At 42.0% G+C, this 12,602-nt stretch overlaps 1 protein-coding gene and 1 long non-coding RNA gene across 2 annotated transcripts; one reads left to right on the top strand and one right to left on the bottom strand.

Annotated features, from left to right (window-relative positions):
* Nucleotides 1–324: 324 nt before the first annotated feature.
* On the bottom strand, nt 325–6,740 carry LOC124676956 (guanosine nucleotide diphosphate dissociation inhibitor 2-like). The gene is made up of 13 exons (XM_047212967.1): nt 6,654–6,740; nt 6,150–6,212; nt 5,890–5,973; nt 5,631–5,738; nt 5,368–5,540; nt 4,365–4,476; nt 2,814–2,894; nt 2,661–2,723; nt 2,012–2,113; nt 1,631–1,755; nt 1,335–1,545; nt 1,156–1,230; nt 325–381 (listed from the first exon to the last, which is right to left on the bottom strand). Exons 1-13 carry the CDS (start codon nt 6,738–6,740, stop codon nt 325–327), a joined length of 1,341 nt encoding a protein of 446 aa, XP_047068923.1.
* A 2,341-nt stretch (nt 6,741–9,081) lies between these two features.
* On the top strand, nt 9,082–11,260 carry LOC124677785. The gene is made up of 3 exons (XR_006994228.1): nt 9,082–10,529; nt 10,734–10,809; nt 10,891–11,260. It is a non-coding gene; the product is annotated as an uncharacterized LOC124677785 (long non-coding RNA).
* Nucleotides 11,261–12,602: the final 1,342 nt, after the last annotated feature.

The following is a 12,602-nucleotide window of genomic DNA, read 5'->3' as shown; positions in this document are numbered from 1 at the left end:
TAGCAAAGGAGGCAACAAATGGATAAGGGCGAAAGAAATTCGGCATGCATTTTTATGTTCATGAAATCAACCTTGTCTTATAATAAATTACAGTAAAATAACAACCAGAACGACTGTGTTGTGTTGTCAAAAGCTAAACATACTATTGAGCTCCGAATACAAAATTTAGGAAATTAAAATATACATTATACAATTTTATAAATTAAACTTAGCTATCATAGTTTCAAAAAGAAATGAGTGGAAAGATACACCTATTATGAATTACAAAAAAACCATAAATATTTTCGACAATGCACCATATATCAGGCCAATAAATATCACAGTTCAGAAATCATCTTCGGCGGCGCTTGCAGCACTTAGATCCACGCTAAGATCAATGGTCTGATAAAATGGGATATTGATTAGAATTAGCAGCGGGATATAAGATCAAGACTGAGTAACAAAAACAAAAGTATCTTTACTCCTAGCATTAATCTGTTTCCTTCAGTTATACTCTTAGAGATTCGTCATAAGCATTTTGAAATTTTGATGTAATCCGCTTATCGTTTTTTGCTTCTAATATCTCAGATTTTTGCACCTTGCCTGGGGCTGCTTGGATCGGGTGCAAGATTTGTATGCCCATCCGTTAGTTAGTTGAACTGAACACCAGTGGACACATTAATTATACACCCATTCCAAGCAAGTAGTGACAATTGTTTAGGTCCGCTTAGGCCCACTGTAGTCCTCTTCCCTAGAAATAGTTAGTACTACAAATACTTTATATGGCGACACTGAACCATGACAAATCTGACATTGGTCATTCCTACTTAAATTCTACAGGATTGAATCTGCGTCAAAGGTTGTTTGATTATGTCATACGAAAAAAATGAAGCTTTCCAAGAGGTTGAGTCCTTGGAAAGTTCCTATGAATTGCAGTGCAAATAAATCCTTGGAAGGTCTAGCTAGGATCATACAATCAATCAAAACTATCGTAGGAATTTCCTAGTGATCCCAATCATCCTATGGAAATTCTTTTAGTCAAAGAGGCCCTATAGTCGGTATAGAACTAGACCATGATAAAAATTAGTATCCGTAACTCAATATAATGAAAACATAAAAAATGGTGACCTTACTCCACTGTAGAGATTGCACAAAGGTTTTCGTAAAAAAGTGTACCTTTCCAGTGATCTTAGTATACAGGGAAAGAACATCCATCACAGTGGACTCGAAGTGTGTTGTGGCATCATAACTCTGAAACAAATTAATTTGGGATACATTGCAATTATCTTTAAGATATCTTTTGTGTTTGCTAAATCTTGAAAACAAGAACAATCGCTACTTGCGCAAATACTTACTGTTGATATAAAACAATTGTCTGAAGATGGGTCATTAGCAGGTTCATATCGGTCATATGTGTCGATAAATAACTCATCCACTGGCCCAAGAAGATCAATTCCTGGCTTCAGTTCTGCCTCTGGTTTTTCACTTTCTGCTTGTGCTGACACAAATGCAATGAACTTTCCCTTTGATGCAACATTGTGAGAGTAGGAACAACAGAAAACATACCTGATATATATGATGAGTTAAAAATTGTAGTTTAAATAACCGATAAAAATTGAACGAAATGAGCAATAATTTATGGAATACTTGCATGTCTGATTTGCGTCCAAGTTGCTTTTGCGGTATTATGATCTGTACTGAGTGAGATTCAGCAGTATTTGGAATCGGATGGCTCATGATAGCAATTGCACGAAAAACTTTTCCAACCTTTTTCACCTGTTATTAGAGCAGAAAATTATCATCAGTTGCAAAACTTCCTTTTACACCCCATGTTTCCTTTTTAAACTTTACTATAAGATGTTGATCTACAATTACATTTCCTTCTGTAAAATTTCTGCATAAATAATTTTGTACCCTATTTAAACAGTCTTACAGAATGCATGGCATAATGGAAGCCACAAAAGAGATAATCACTGGGACAATGCTCCATATATCATCTGTTTGTTCAGATAATGGAAAAGGATGGTTTTACCTTCCCAGGGAGGTACGACGGATCACACACAACTTTCTTGCATTTTGCAGTCTCACCTTCAGACGTAACACCACAAACTTTACCTTCACCATCGAATTCGACCTGAATACACAAATTGTTTCACCGGTTATATATTTACCATTGGAATGAGGTAACTGTAATCCAAGGGGAAGAGAAGTTCTGTTTGATTGTACCAAAGGAATTTTCTATGAGGTATGACATAATGTTTTTTCCCATAGGATTTGCACTACAAGATTACTATAGGATTAGTTCCTATGGGATATGTTCCTATGAATCAAACAACTAGCATAGGAAAAATTCCCATAGGATCAAAATCCTACACTATTCCTATCCAAATAATATGAATCAAAGGAGCCCTTATTGGGTTTTGCCACAGAATGTGATCTTCAACCGATGAAAGTTTTATCCCGTTGGTCACAAGGTTTCCATTCTGAAACTATAAGCATCATTATTCCTCTAAATTTATTACTGTATTGTGCACTTAAACCCTAGTGCTTTGCTGCTTTGTCTCTATATTGTATCATAATGTTGTCTTATGCAACAGTTTATTCGGTGTAACCATTAGACTTCCAAAATTACCGGAGGATCGATATTTGAAATGCTATTGTTTTCCAAACCATCACTTTACCTTGCAATCTGGCTTATTCAACATGTAAGTCCCACCATACACCGCACTAAGCCTTGCGAAACCCTGTATGAAGCAAAGTAAATTAAAAAATCAAATAACTATGACTTTATTATTTTTTGGAACCAGATAAGAAAAGCATTCACAAGCATTGACCTGTGGTAGCTCCCCTAAGCCATAAAGAGGATAAATATAGGGCGAGCTTCCTTGAAAACGAGCAACTGATTCCGCATAAAGCTGCAATAGTTGAAAAATGTTCAGATAGAAATCAATATATTGTGAGGAGCAAAGAGATGTCGAAGGGACTGAGGCCGATCCATTAATAAGAAGAAAAAGGAGGAGTACAAGGTTCTTGTGAAAATCGGCCGAGGTAGCCGATCAAAAGAAAGACGCCCCACACCAAAAGTAATATATAGAATGAAAAATTAACGTGGAGCAAGTGTACGTACAAAATATCTAGAGTTTTTAAAAATATTTACGATGGAGGCCACTTAGGTTGCTGACAAGCATGTTCCCTAGTGGTTTTTAAGATTACTCAGTGAACTACAATGTTTTTGTCCTTGACCGCAGACATCCCAACTTAGTGTTTTTTCAGTTTGTATACACTAAAAGTTAGTATGTCAGGACCTAGTTTGAGCAAGGCTGGTTTTGAAGTTTTCAGTAGGTTCCGGAGGCGGTGTGCAGCCGGCGATGCGAAGCAGACGAGGCGTGGCGGCGGTGGGGCGAGGCAGCTTGCTGCAACGGCGGCGCCCGTGTGCACGCGGACTCAGATGGGCTCGAACGGGCCCAGATGGGCTAGTGCGGGCCATGCCCTATGGTCGCGCCGGTTCGGCTTTGCATCTGCGGAGGGCTGGCCTCAGGGCGGTCCTCCTGCGACGGCGGTGGTGGCCGGAGTTCCTCCGGTGGCGGCAGCGACCTAACGATCAGACCATCTCGGTCTCGTCCCTAGTTCGTGTTGGGCGGCTGCTGCGGTGGGTCTTTGGTGGGCTTCGCTCTCCTCCGTCGGCTAGTTTCTGATTCCCGTGGTGGTGGTTCAGGCCGGCATCTTCTGGCTCGTCTCCGTCTCGCGGGGGGGGGGGCGGTCTTTGGTCTAGGGCCCTAGGTCTGCATGTCAGACCGGGCAGCAGCGGCGCTACCACGTCATTTCCCTTCTTGAAGGCGCTGCTTTGGCGGCGAGGAGTGTCCCAATGTGGCACTCGGAGGTGGTGGCCTTGCCGGTGTTGGCTACTGCTCAAGGTGTGACTCTCCGGGGCGCAATGTACGCTATCGCCAACACTCTCCAGTCGGCTCATATCCAAGTTCGGCCACACCCTACCACTTGCTCGCTTCATCTTCTAGGCGCCTGTAGTGGTACGTTGGTCTGGGCAACTTGGGTTGGTGGTCGTGTTGTGGTGGTTGTTGGGCGTTGGCTGTGACGCGGTCTGGGGAGTCTGTGCCCTGCCTCCTCGCCATTCTTGGGTTGAGGTTGGGCAAGGCGATCGTGTCGTTGTTGTAGGAGTGCGTTGTAAGCCGAAAGGCATGTGTGGTGTTGTAGCCATTCTATGGCGTTTTCTTGTCAGCTTAATACAATGACGCGCACTCCGTTGCGGGTTCTCGAAAAAAGTAGGTAAAAGAATCAGAAAACGCGAAGTTTGTATTTTGTACTTATATTATTTTCAGGAGGTATCTAAAATATTAATGCAGGCTTTTGTTGTCAGCAATACTCGCCTTCATCCGCTTCACAGTTTCAATTGCAGGTTCTGACAGGTAGCTATCCTCCTTATAAAGAGCGACCGCATGACCAATGAAGTCTATTGTATTATCATCCAATCCGTATTTTCTGAAACACGTAAGTGGGACCAAAGGGAATCATTAAATTGAGTCATAATCAAGCGCTATATCTTCAGATTCTGGAAACATATAAAATGCACCTGAATAAAATTTAAGAATAGTATGTTTAACAATTTCAAAAGGAAAATGAATGCTAGTAGGATAACACTTGAAGGAACTTTTGATACTAGATTGCCCTAAATTTATGCCTCTCTGAATACCATGAAGGAACATATGATACCATATGGATGGGGTTTATGAGGATAAACGAGTCCAATTCGAGCGAGTTAGACCACTCAGCTCATACAAATATTCAAGCGAGCTAATACTGAGTCGAGTTAAAGGTTGAGATGTAAAAGTTAGTTCGTATACAGCTTGCAACCATCTTGAGTCGATCTCGAGCTAGTTCGAGCTAAGGAAAAATAATATTTTTTAAAATTCTGCTTGCTTATGAAAGGAACAAAAATACCATCCACAATATATAGAAGGAATAAATAAACTGAAAGAATAGACATATCTGCATGTTGTCTTTTCTTTCAGTTTCGATGGTGTTCCAATGGGGTGAAGTTTACATTATTCATGCACATGTTGATGTGGCAACAAATAAATTAAAATGGAATATCATTATTCCATCTTTATTGAACCGAGTAAGAAACTGAAGTTCTAGTTCCCTTGTTGTCGTGCATGCACAATTTATGGAATACAATTTGGTTCAGTAAAAAGCATCACCTAACTTGTACTATTACCCAAGAAATCAAAACTGCAAACATAAGTTACTTTCAAAACCATCATGTTTCCAGGGGTGGCTTTTAATTAAATTGACAAGTCAGGCATGTCATCAACTACTCTTCTTTAATGAGAACGAAAAGCTAAAGGGGCAACAATAAAGATGGGTACCCACGAGATAAGTTCTTTACTGGTCATTTTGTTTAGGTCCAACCCCTTGTGAGTACTTGGGTCATTTTCCTTGTAATCTTGGACATAAAGGAAGAATTTCCCTGCTCTTCGCTTCTCAAATAGCCCCATCAATGGAGACTTGAGAGCTTCCATGTCAGTAGAGGGAACCTTGTGGATCTGGGACGAACATAATGGATAGAGAAATGTTTTAGATGAAATGTCTTGAATGCATGATAGGGTGTGTTTGCATGAGAATGAGGGTTAAACCTTTCCCTTGTTGAAAACATAGCTTCCATCCACAGCTTTAAAGGACAAATACTTGGTAACACCAGTATGAATGAGTACACGGACCAAAGCACCATTTGCCATCATAAACTAGTGAGAATAGCATAGTGATGTTCGTAAGGAGGTGATGTCACAGTCGTTGTTCAAAAGAGCAGTATTCAAAATATTTATCCGTGAGACAAGTTAAAAAAAAAAGAACTCACTCAGAAAAGGAGCTATGTAACGTGGAATAGGAACAGACCTTTGGAACCATGTCTACATTGTAGTCTCTGCTGGCACCTATGTTTGCAGGGGGTGTAGCGTCACCCTTGAACCTTTTCCAGAGCTGCGAATCACAACATAATTTACCACAATGTTTCAGAGAGTTCAATTAGATCACAAGACAGAGATAAGTAGTTCCTGATTTATCATCTGCATTTGCTAAAATATCAGGTGCGTCATTCTCGGGGCCAGAAAACGCATCACAGAAAGCAATGAACAAAGGAAGTGAAGACACGTCACCTGGTTGAGATTGAGCGATGTGGAGTCTCCACCATAATAGTCATTCCTGTCCATGTGCAGCACCTGATTTCACACAAAATTGAGACATTTTCTCATAATTGCCAGAAAACATGTCTCACATTAGATCTAATAACGCGAACCCAGCAGCTCTACCAGCAAATACGAAAATGCCTTGTCTAATACGATCGTGCCTACCAATACGGTTACGACTAGTGACACACAGTATATCTAATCAGATCAAGACGCAATTTACAATTCAGAATCAAAAAAGAACAAGGCCCGTGGGAACCGCCCCCCACCCTTTTAATACATGAGAAAAATGTACAACATTTGAAAATACATTTCAGTTTAAATAGACGGAATTGGATCCAAACGGCATGCATGCAGAAACAAAAACTGGAAACGTCAATTTCTGCACCTAAGATCTCCAATCCAAGATCAATATATCTAGGCATGGCAACGAGATGGGAAGAAATGAGAGCAATGGCCGCAAGGCCGCCTCACCTTGAGTCGATCGACGGAGAGGAGGCCGCTGAGGATGCACTCCTTGAGACCCGTTCCCAGCACGATCATGTCGTACTCCACGTCCATTGCGTGCACAAGCCGATCTGCTCCGCCCCAGAGGGTTCGAGAGGTGTCGTCTCCAACACCACAAGTATCGCATAGATGTTCGGGAGAAGGGACGGCAAGTTCGTGGGGTAGCAGAGGAGTCATGCGAATGCCCCGACATGGTCTATTGATGGCCCAAGAAAAATGGGGAGGGTGCCAAGCAATGGATCGACACATGTACCGTTTGACTCGCTCGCCAGATTTGTTTCGCTCCAAATCTAATTATTGCCTGGGGACTGTGTATTTTTAGGCGGTGCTCCGGATCTGTGGCATCACATCGCCATGTGACGACTCTCCTTGCGTTGCCCCCGTTGACCGGTCCTGGAGAGAGTGAAACTGGCAAACAGCAGCCCATCGGTCAAAATTTCCCCATTCTCCACCCCACTCGAACACATCTCCGCAATTCCTCTTCGTCAGATGCGGCGATCACCGGCCGAGCGGGGGAGGCGGCTATCAGGCGGGTGGCGCGGTGCGAGACCGCCGTCGAGGAGGCGCTCTGGCCCCGCGAGGCCAGCGCCACCGCCGAGAGACGCAGCGAGCACCAGCCTGCGTGCTTGCCGCGGCGACAAGGCGCGAGGGGAGCTGCCTCCGCTCACGGCGCGTCGGCGGGGAGCCTGCGAGCCAGGGCGCTCGCGCTGAGGATGTTTCAGGTGCCTGCTCAGTAGTCATCAACCAGTGCACTGTTGCACGGGCTGTGGTTAATCTAAAGATAACATTGCTGCACGGTAGAAGCTCCATCCAGACCACCTCACTTCCGCACCGTCCGATCAAATGATATAGCTTACTCCCGGGCGTCCGTTTCGGGTCTGGCATCCTCTTAGCCGTCGGATCGTACCAGTTTTACTGCTCATGTGATCTGCGCCGTCCATTTTTTACAGGGCCTGCTTTTCTGAGGCGTGGGAGCCAGGGGCAAAATTGACTTTTCACCTCTCATTTCGTCCTTCCCCTCGCTTCCCGTATGTGCGTGGCGACCGGCGACGCGCCGCCGGGTACCATCGCTACAGCCGGCGGCGTCTCCATGGGCAAGGAAGCCCCTATAGGCCTCCCTCATCGCCACCCAGGACCCTATCCTCTCCCTTACCCCTCCCTTCTTTCTCCTCGTCTCTCCCGCGGTGTGGCGGCGGACGGCTGAGGATTTTCTTGATTAGTTGATGCACAGTATGCAAGAACCTGCTTGAGAGAGATTTTTTCTTAGATCTCCTATCAAGAGCCTGCTTTGAGTAACCTTGTTAGGCCACTACCTTTTCCATGTAGCTCTCTTTTGTTTCCTCTGTGGATCTAAAATAGCAGGCTATTAGTTGTAATTTGGTGTTCTAAGAATGAAAAATATGGGGTAAGATTATGTTGTGAAATCTGGTCCGTTCTAACAACTATTGATCTACTGGTGTAGATTGTCACTTCTTTGTGTTGTTTTGTTTCAGGCATGTTATGGAAGAAGAAGAAGAAGAAGAAGAAGAAGAAGAAGAAGAAGAAGAAGAAGAAGAAGAAGAAGTTGTACATATGTGGTATTCTACAGAAATTATGTACAATGTATCTCTTTGTGATATGCCATTTGTTCTGCTCATATTGAGCTGTGTTGAACCGGTACTGGGCTGGTCTAGTGTGTATCTCTTTGGCCCATGTGGCCCATGTAGCTATGTGTATATATAGAAGGGTTCTCTCCTGAGAAACCCTAAGATAGAATACACAGCCAGTGGCGGCTGCCCAAACAACCTAGCCACATTCACCTCTCCTGTAATCTACAAGCTAAAACTGATGAAAGAAAACCTTGAAGTTGAAGGTATTTCGCACTTGTATTCAACCCGGTCAGAAAATTAGCGACAAAATTGTGCATTCAAGCCTCTATTCGAGAGTTACGTAGACCACTGAGTTTTGTCCAGAACTATTTTTTATTCATCTTGATTAACATCTCTGTCTAGATACTCTTATCGGGTCAGAAGCGTTAGTGAAAAAAATCAATGCAAATTTTTCTAAATATTCTTAGGCTTTGAGTTATATTTTACCTACTCTCATCATTTTAGATCAGCCAATGTGTCCTTCAAGACTAACTATTCTTACTCTAGATTAGTATGTTCATAGACTTTGAGATCGGCAGATGTTAGAATACGTGTTTGATTATTTGTAGGTCATACATGTTTCAGGACCAGCTCAATAGCTTTAACTACCATATTCCATGTTCAAATATGTTGCTCAGAATGATGGCAAGGAAATGATGGATTTTGATAATTGCATTATATTGATAGTTGGTGAAAGACTAGCTTAGTTGTGTTGCTGCACATAATTTGTTTATTGACTTACAGGGTAATTGCTTACTGTTATCTTTTATATCTAAATAGGAGGCCCCACTACATGATTTTACAGCCTTGTGGTGCTTCCACGTCATCGTTAATTCTCCCGCAGCGTTGCATGTCGCCTGACGCGCTGGTCGTTCTCTTCCTGTCCCGAATTTTCTCAACATGGGCTGCCAGGCCGGGTGTTGCTTCTTCGTGCGTGACCTCTACTTGGGCTTCTTTGTACGTGGACTGTTCGTCTTCTCTGATGATGCTCTCCGCCGCCGCCGCCGTTACCTACAATTCATGGCTACTAATCCTCCCAGTACGAACTGCCACAAATGATCATGAAACTGTCCCACGATACACATCATTCATCAGCCATCATTGCCCCCACAAATACACAAAAAACTTCTAGGTCGAATTGAGCCGTCGCGGCCTCGTGTTTAAAAAGCTCCTCGTGGTTCCATCTACGTCCATTCTGGCAGCGGTATCCATTCTGATGGCATCTATCTCTGGCAGCGGTATCCATTCTGGCAGCTATCCGCTCGAGATTCCCTTTCTCCCTTTCTTTCAATCGAGAACTGCTCGATGTATTGCCTGCCCCTATTTGATTGGAATTTCATTCAAGGTTGCAGAATTGCTGTTGATTAATGTGATTTGCTCTAGCTGATTGCGTCCGTGAACACACTGGATTGAAGTCGGCCCCTTGAGGAAGGCGATGCTATCATGCACAGCTGAGGTAATTATGTTTTCCAAAGATCTGGACAAATCACCTTGCAATACTGCAGAAATTCGCTCTCATGTATGCTTTCATAATCTTCTTTATCACTGAACACGTCTTCAGTTTGTCACTATTGTTGTATGCTGAATGTATCTCTTAACAGTTGACTTATATGTAGGATTGCAGATTGGTCTTTCATAATCTTCTTCTATCATGGAGTGTTATATTATGAAAAAAGATTTAATGTTTCTATGCTGAAAGTTAACGCGGAGAATTGGTCACTCCTTACTTTTTTAGTTGCAGACCAGAATTTTTTTTTAGTTGCAGACCAGAATTGACTTGATCCGATCACATTGCTATCTCACATAGGAAGACACACGAGGGAGTGATTTTGCATGTGTTGAAGTTAGCAGCTTTTTGTTCTATCTTTTCTCTTCATATTCTGAAGAATTACAACGAAGAGCGTTGAGATAAAAAAACTTGAGTAAGTTTGACGCCATATCCCGCCCTAGGCATGATATCCTACACACACATGTAGCTCGATCCGCTTCCAAACTGCTCAATAAACCACTTGGACGTTGCATGGAATAAGCACACTTACCGCTGATGTTATTTTTAACAGAGAACTAAACACTACCTAACAAGCTATTTAGGTACAGGTTCGGAACAATCAAAGTTAACAGTTTTCCTGGCCTTCTTCAGATCATTTGCTTTGTTTCTATATATGATGAAACTTCCGTGGTTGTGCTTCAGATTCCGAAGTTCCAATCTATAGATGTAAGCCATATGTCTTCTTTTAATTATTGTTACAAACTGCTCTCTTTTGATTGCTCTAGAATTGCTTCGGATCTGCACCTTTTTTTAATCTATGTTTGTCTTTGTGGAATTGGCAATATTATCTTTACTTATCTCCCATTATTTTCATAGCTTTTCTGCACAACTTACACGCCATTGCCTTTGAAACATGTTTACAACATTCAGTTGAAAAGAATGGAACAATTGCATAATCTGCTATGGAATGCCAAGTTCAATCCTTGAACCGATGTTAATCACTGTGGTAAGGTCCAGAGCTTTCTCTCTTGACTGATTTAGCCTTATAATGTTGAACATTATATTTCCTTCGGTCATTTTTGTGCAGAGTGTAAAAACTTTGGTCAGTCATTTACATACAAAACTGATGGATATAAGGAAATTCGGAACTTGCAGCAGCACTTGAACTTGCAATGTCGTGCTTCTCTCATTTCACGGTTAAATCATGTGATGCCTCTCTCACCTTTGATGATTGTATTTTTACTCCCTTCACTTCTATCCAATAGTATTATCCCCGAGTGTTTTTTGAGCATCAAGAGAGCATGATATTGCCTGTAAGTTGTGGAAGGCAATGCCATTGGTTACAAGTTCCCTTATGTCCAGGGTTGGTTTTATTCCTGAGTTATTCTCATTGCAAACATAAGTACCACTGTAATATCACATACAAGTTAGTTTTATATGTGTTTTTGACTATATATTATTACTGTACCATCCAGCTGTACATCATACATCCAAATGAAATTATTTTATGTTTGCATAAAGAAAACGTGGATAGCAATTATGTTCAACTTATTTTTATTTTTTTCTAATATACCCATACTTTCTTCGTACAAATTCCCGCAGCAACGCGCGGGGTATCATCTAGTTTATTAAAAGAGGATGCCATTTATGTAGTCCTTCCCATATCCATGATGGCTGGAAGAATTAATTATTATGGGATTTGGTACATTGCTAGCCTTATATTCATCAGTCGTTTGTAACCAGGTTATTGCTTATTTTTCTTCGCTTCTTGTTATTAGAAATAAAATCATTTTTTGTGTCTTATAAGTGCTTGTCTCCCTCGTACAGAGCATTTGTTGCTTCTCTGCAATGTATCTCAATTCCAACTGATTGGAAAGCAGCTAGACAAGATCCAAAGTGGAGGCATGCTATGATGGAGGAGCTGGATGCTTTGAGGAAGAACAAAACATGGGAACTTGCACACCTTCCAAAAGGAAAGAAGGCAGTGTCTTGCAAGTGGATTTATACAATTAAACAAAATTCAGAAGGCAAGATCGATCGATATAAAGCAAGACTAGTGGCGAGGGGATATAGTCAGACCTATGGCATAGATTATGATGAAACATTTGCTCCGGTGGCGAAAATGAATACTGTGAGGATTTTGATTTCTTGTGCTGCTAATTTTGGGTGGCCTTTACACCAACTAGATGTTAAAAATGCCTTCTTGCATGGTGATCTAAAAGAAGAAGTGTACATGGAACTCCCACCGAGGCTTTGCTACATCGAAACTGCTGGCAAGGTATGCGAGATTGAAAAAGTCTCTTTATGGCTTAAAACAATCTCCAAGGGCATGGTTTGACAAATTCAGGCGTGCGGTTTGTGATATGGGCTACATGCAATGTAATGGAGATCACTGCTTGTCTTTTATAGACATCAAAACCAGAAAATCACTATACTTGCGAGTGTATGTTGATGACATCATAATTACTGGCGATGATGAAGCAGAAATAGTAAAGCTAAAAGGGTGCTTGAGTAAAGCATTTGAAGTCAAAGATCTTGGAAAACTCAAATATTTCTTAGGCATAGAAGTTGCTAGGTCTCCAAAAGGAATTGCTCTGTCCCAAAGAAAATATACCTTGGATCTTCTCAGTGATACGGGCATGCTTGGATGCCGGGCAGCTCCAACCCCCATCGATCAAAACCATAAAGTGACTGCTATGTATGGTGAACCGGTTGATAAGGAGAGATATCAAAAGCTGGTTGGGCGACTTTTATATTTGTGTCATACAAGGCCTGACATTGCTTATGCAGTGAGTATTG

The sequence above is a fragment of the Lolium rigidum genome, chromosome 7, assembly GCF_022539505.1.
Source record: "Lolium rigidum isolate FL_2022 chromosome 7, APGP_CSIRO_Lrig_0.1, whole genome shotgun sequence".
Classification (NCBI taxonomy): domain Eukaryota; kingdom Viridiplantae; phylum Streptophyta; class Magnoliopsida; order Poales; family Poaceae; genus Lolium; species Lolium rigidum.
Note: the sequence above shows the minus strand (reverse complement) of the source record. Positions and strands in the feature narration are given on the sequence as shown.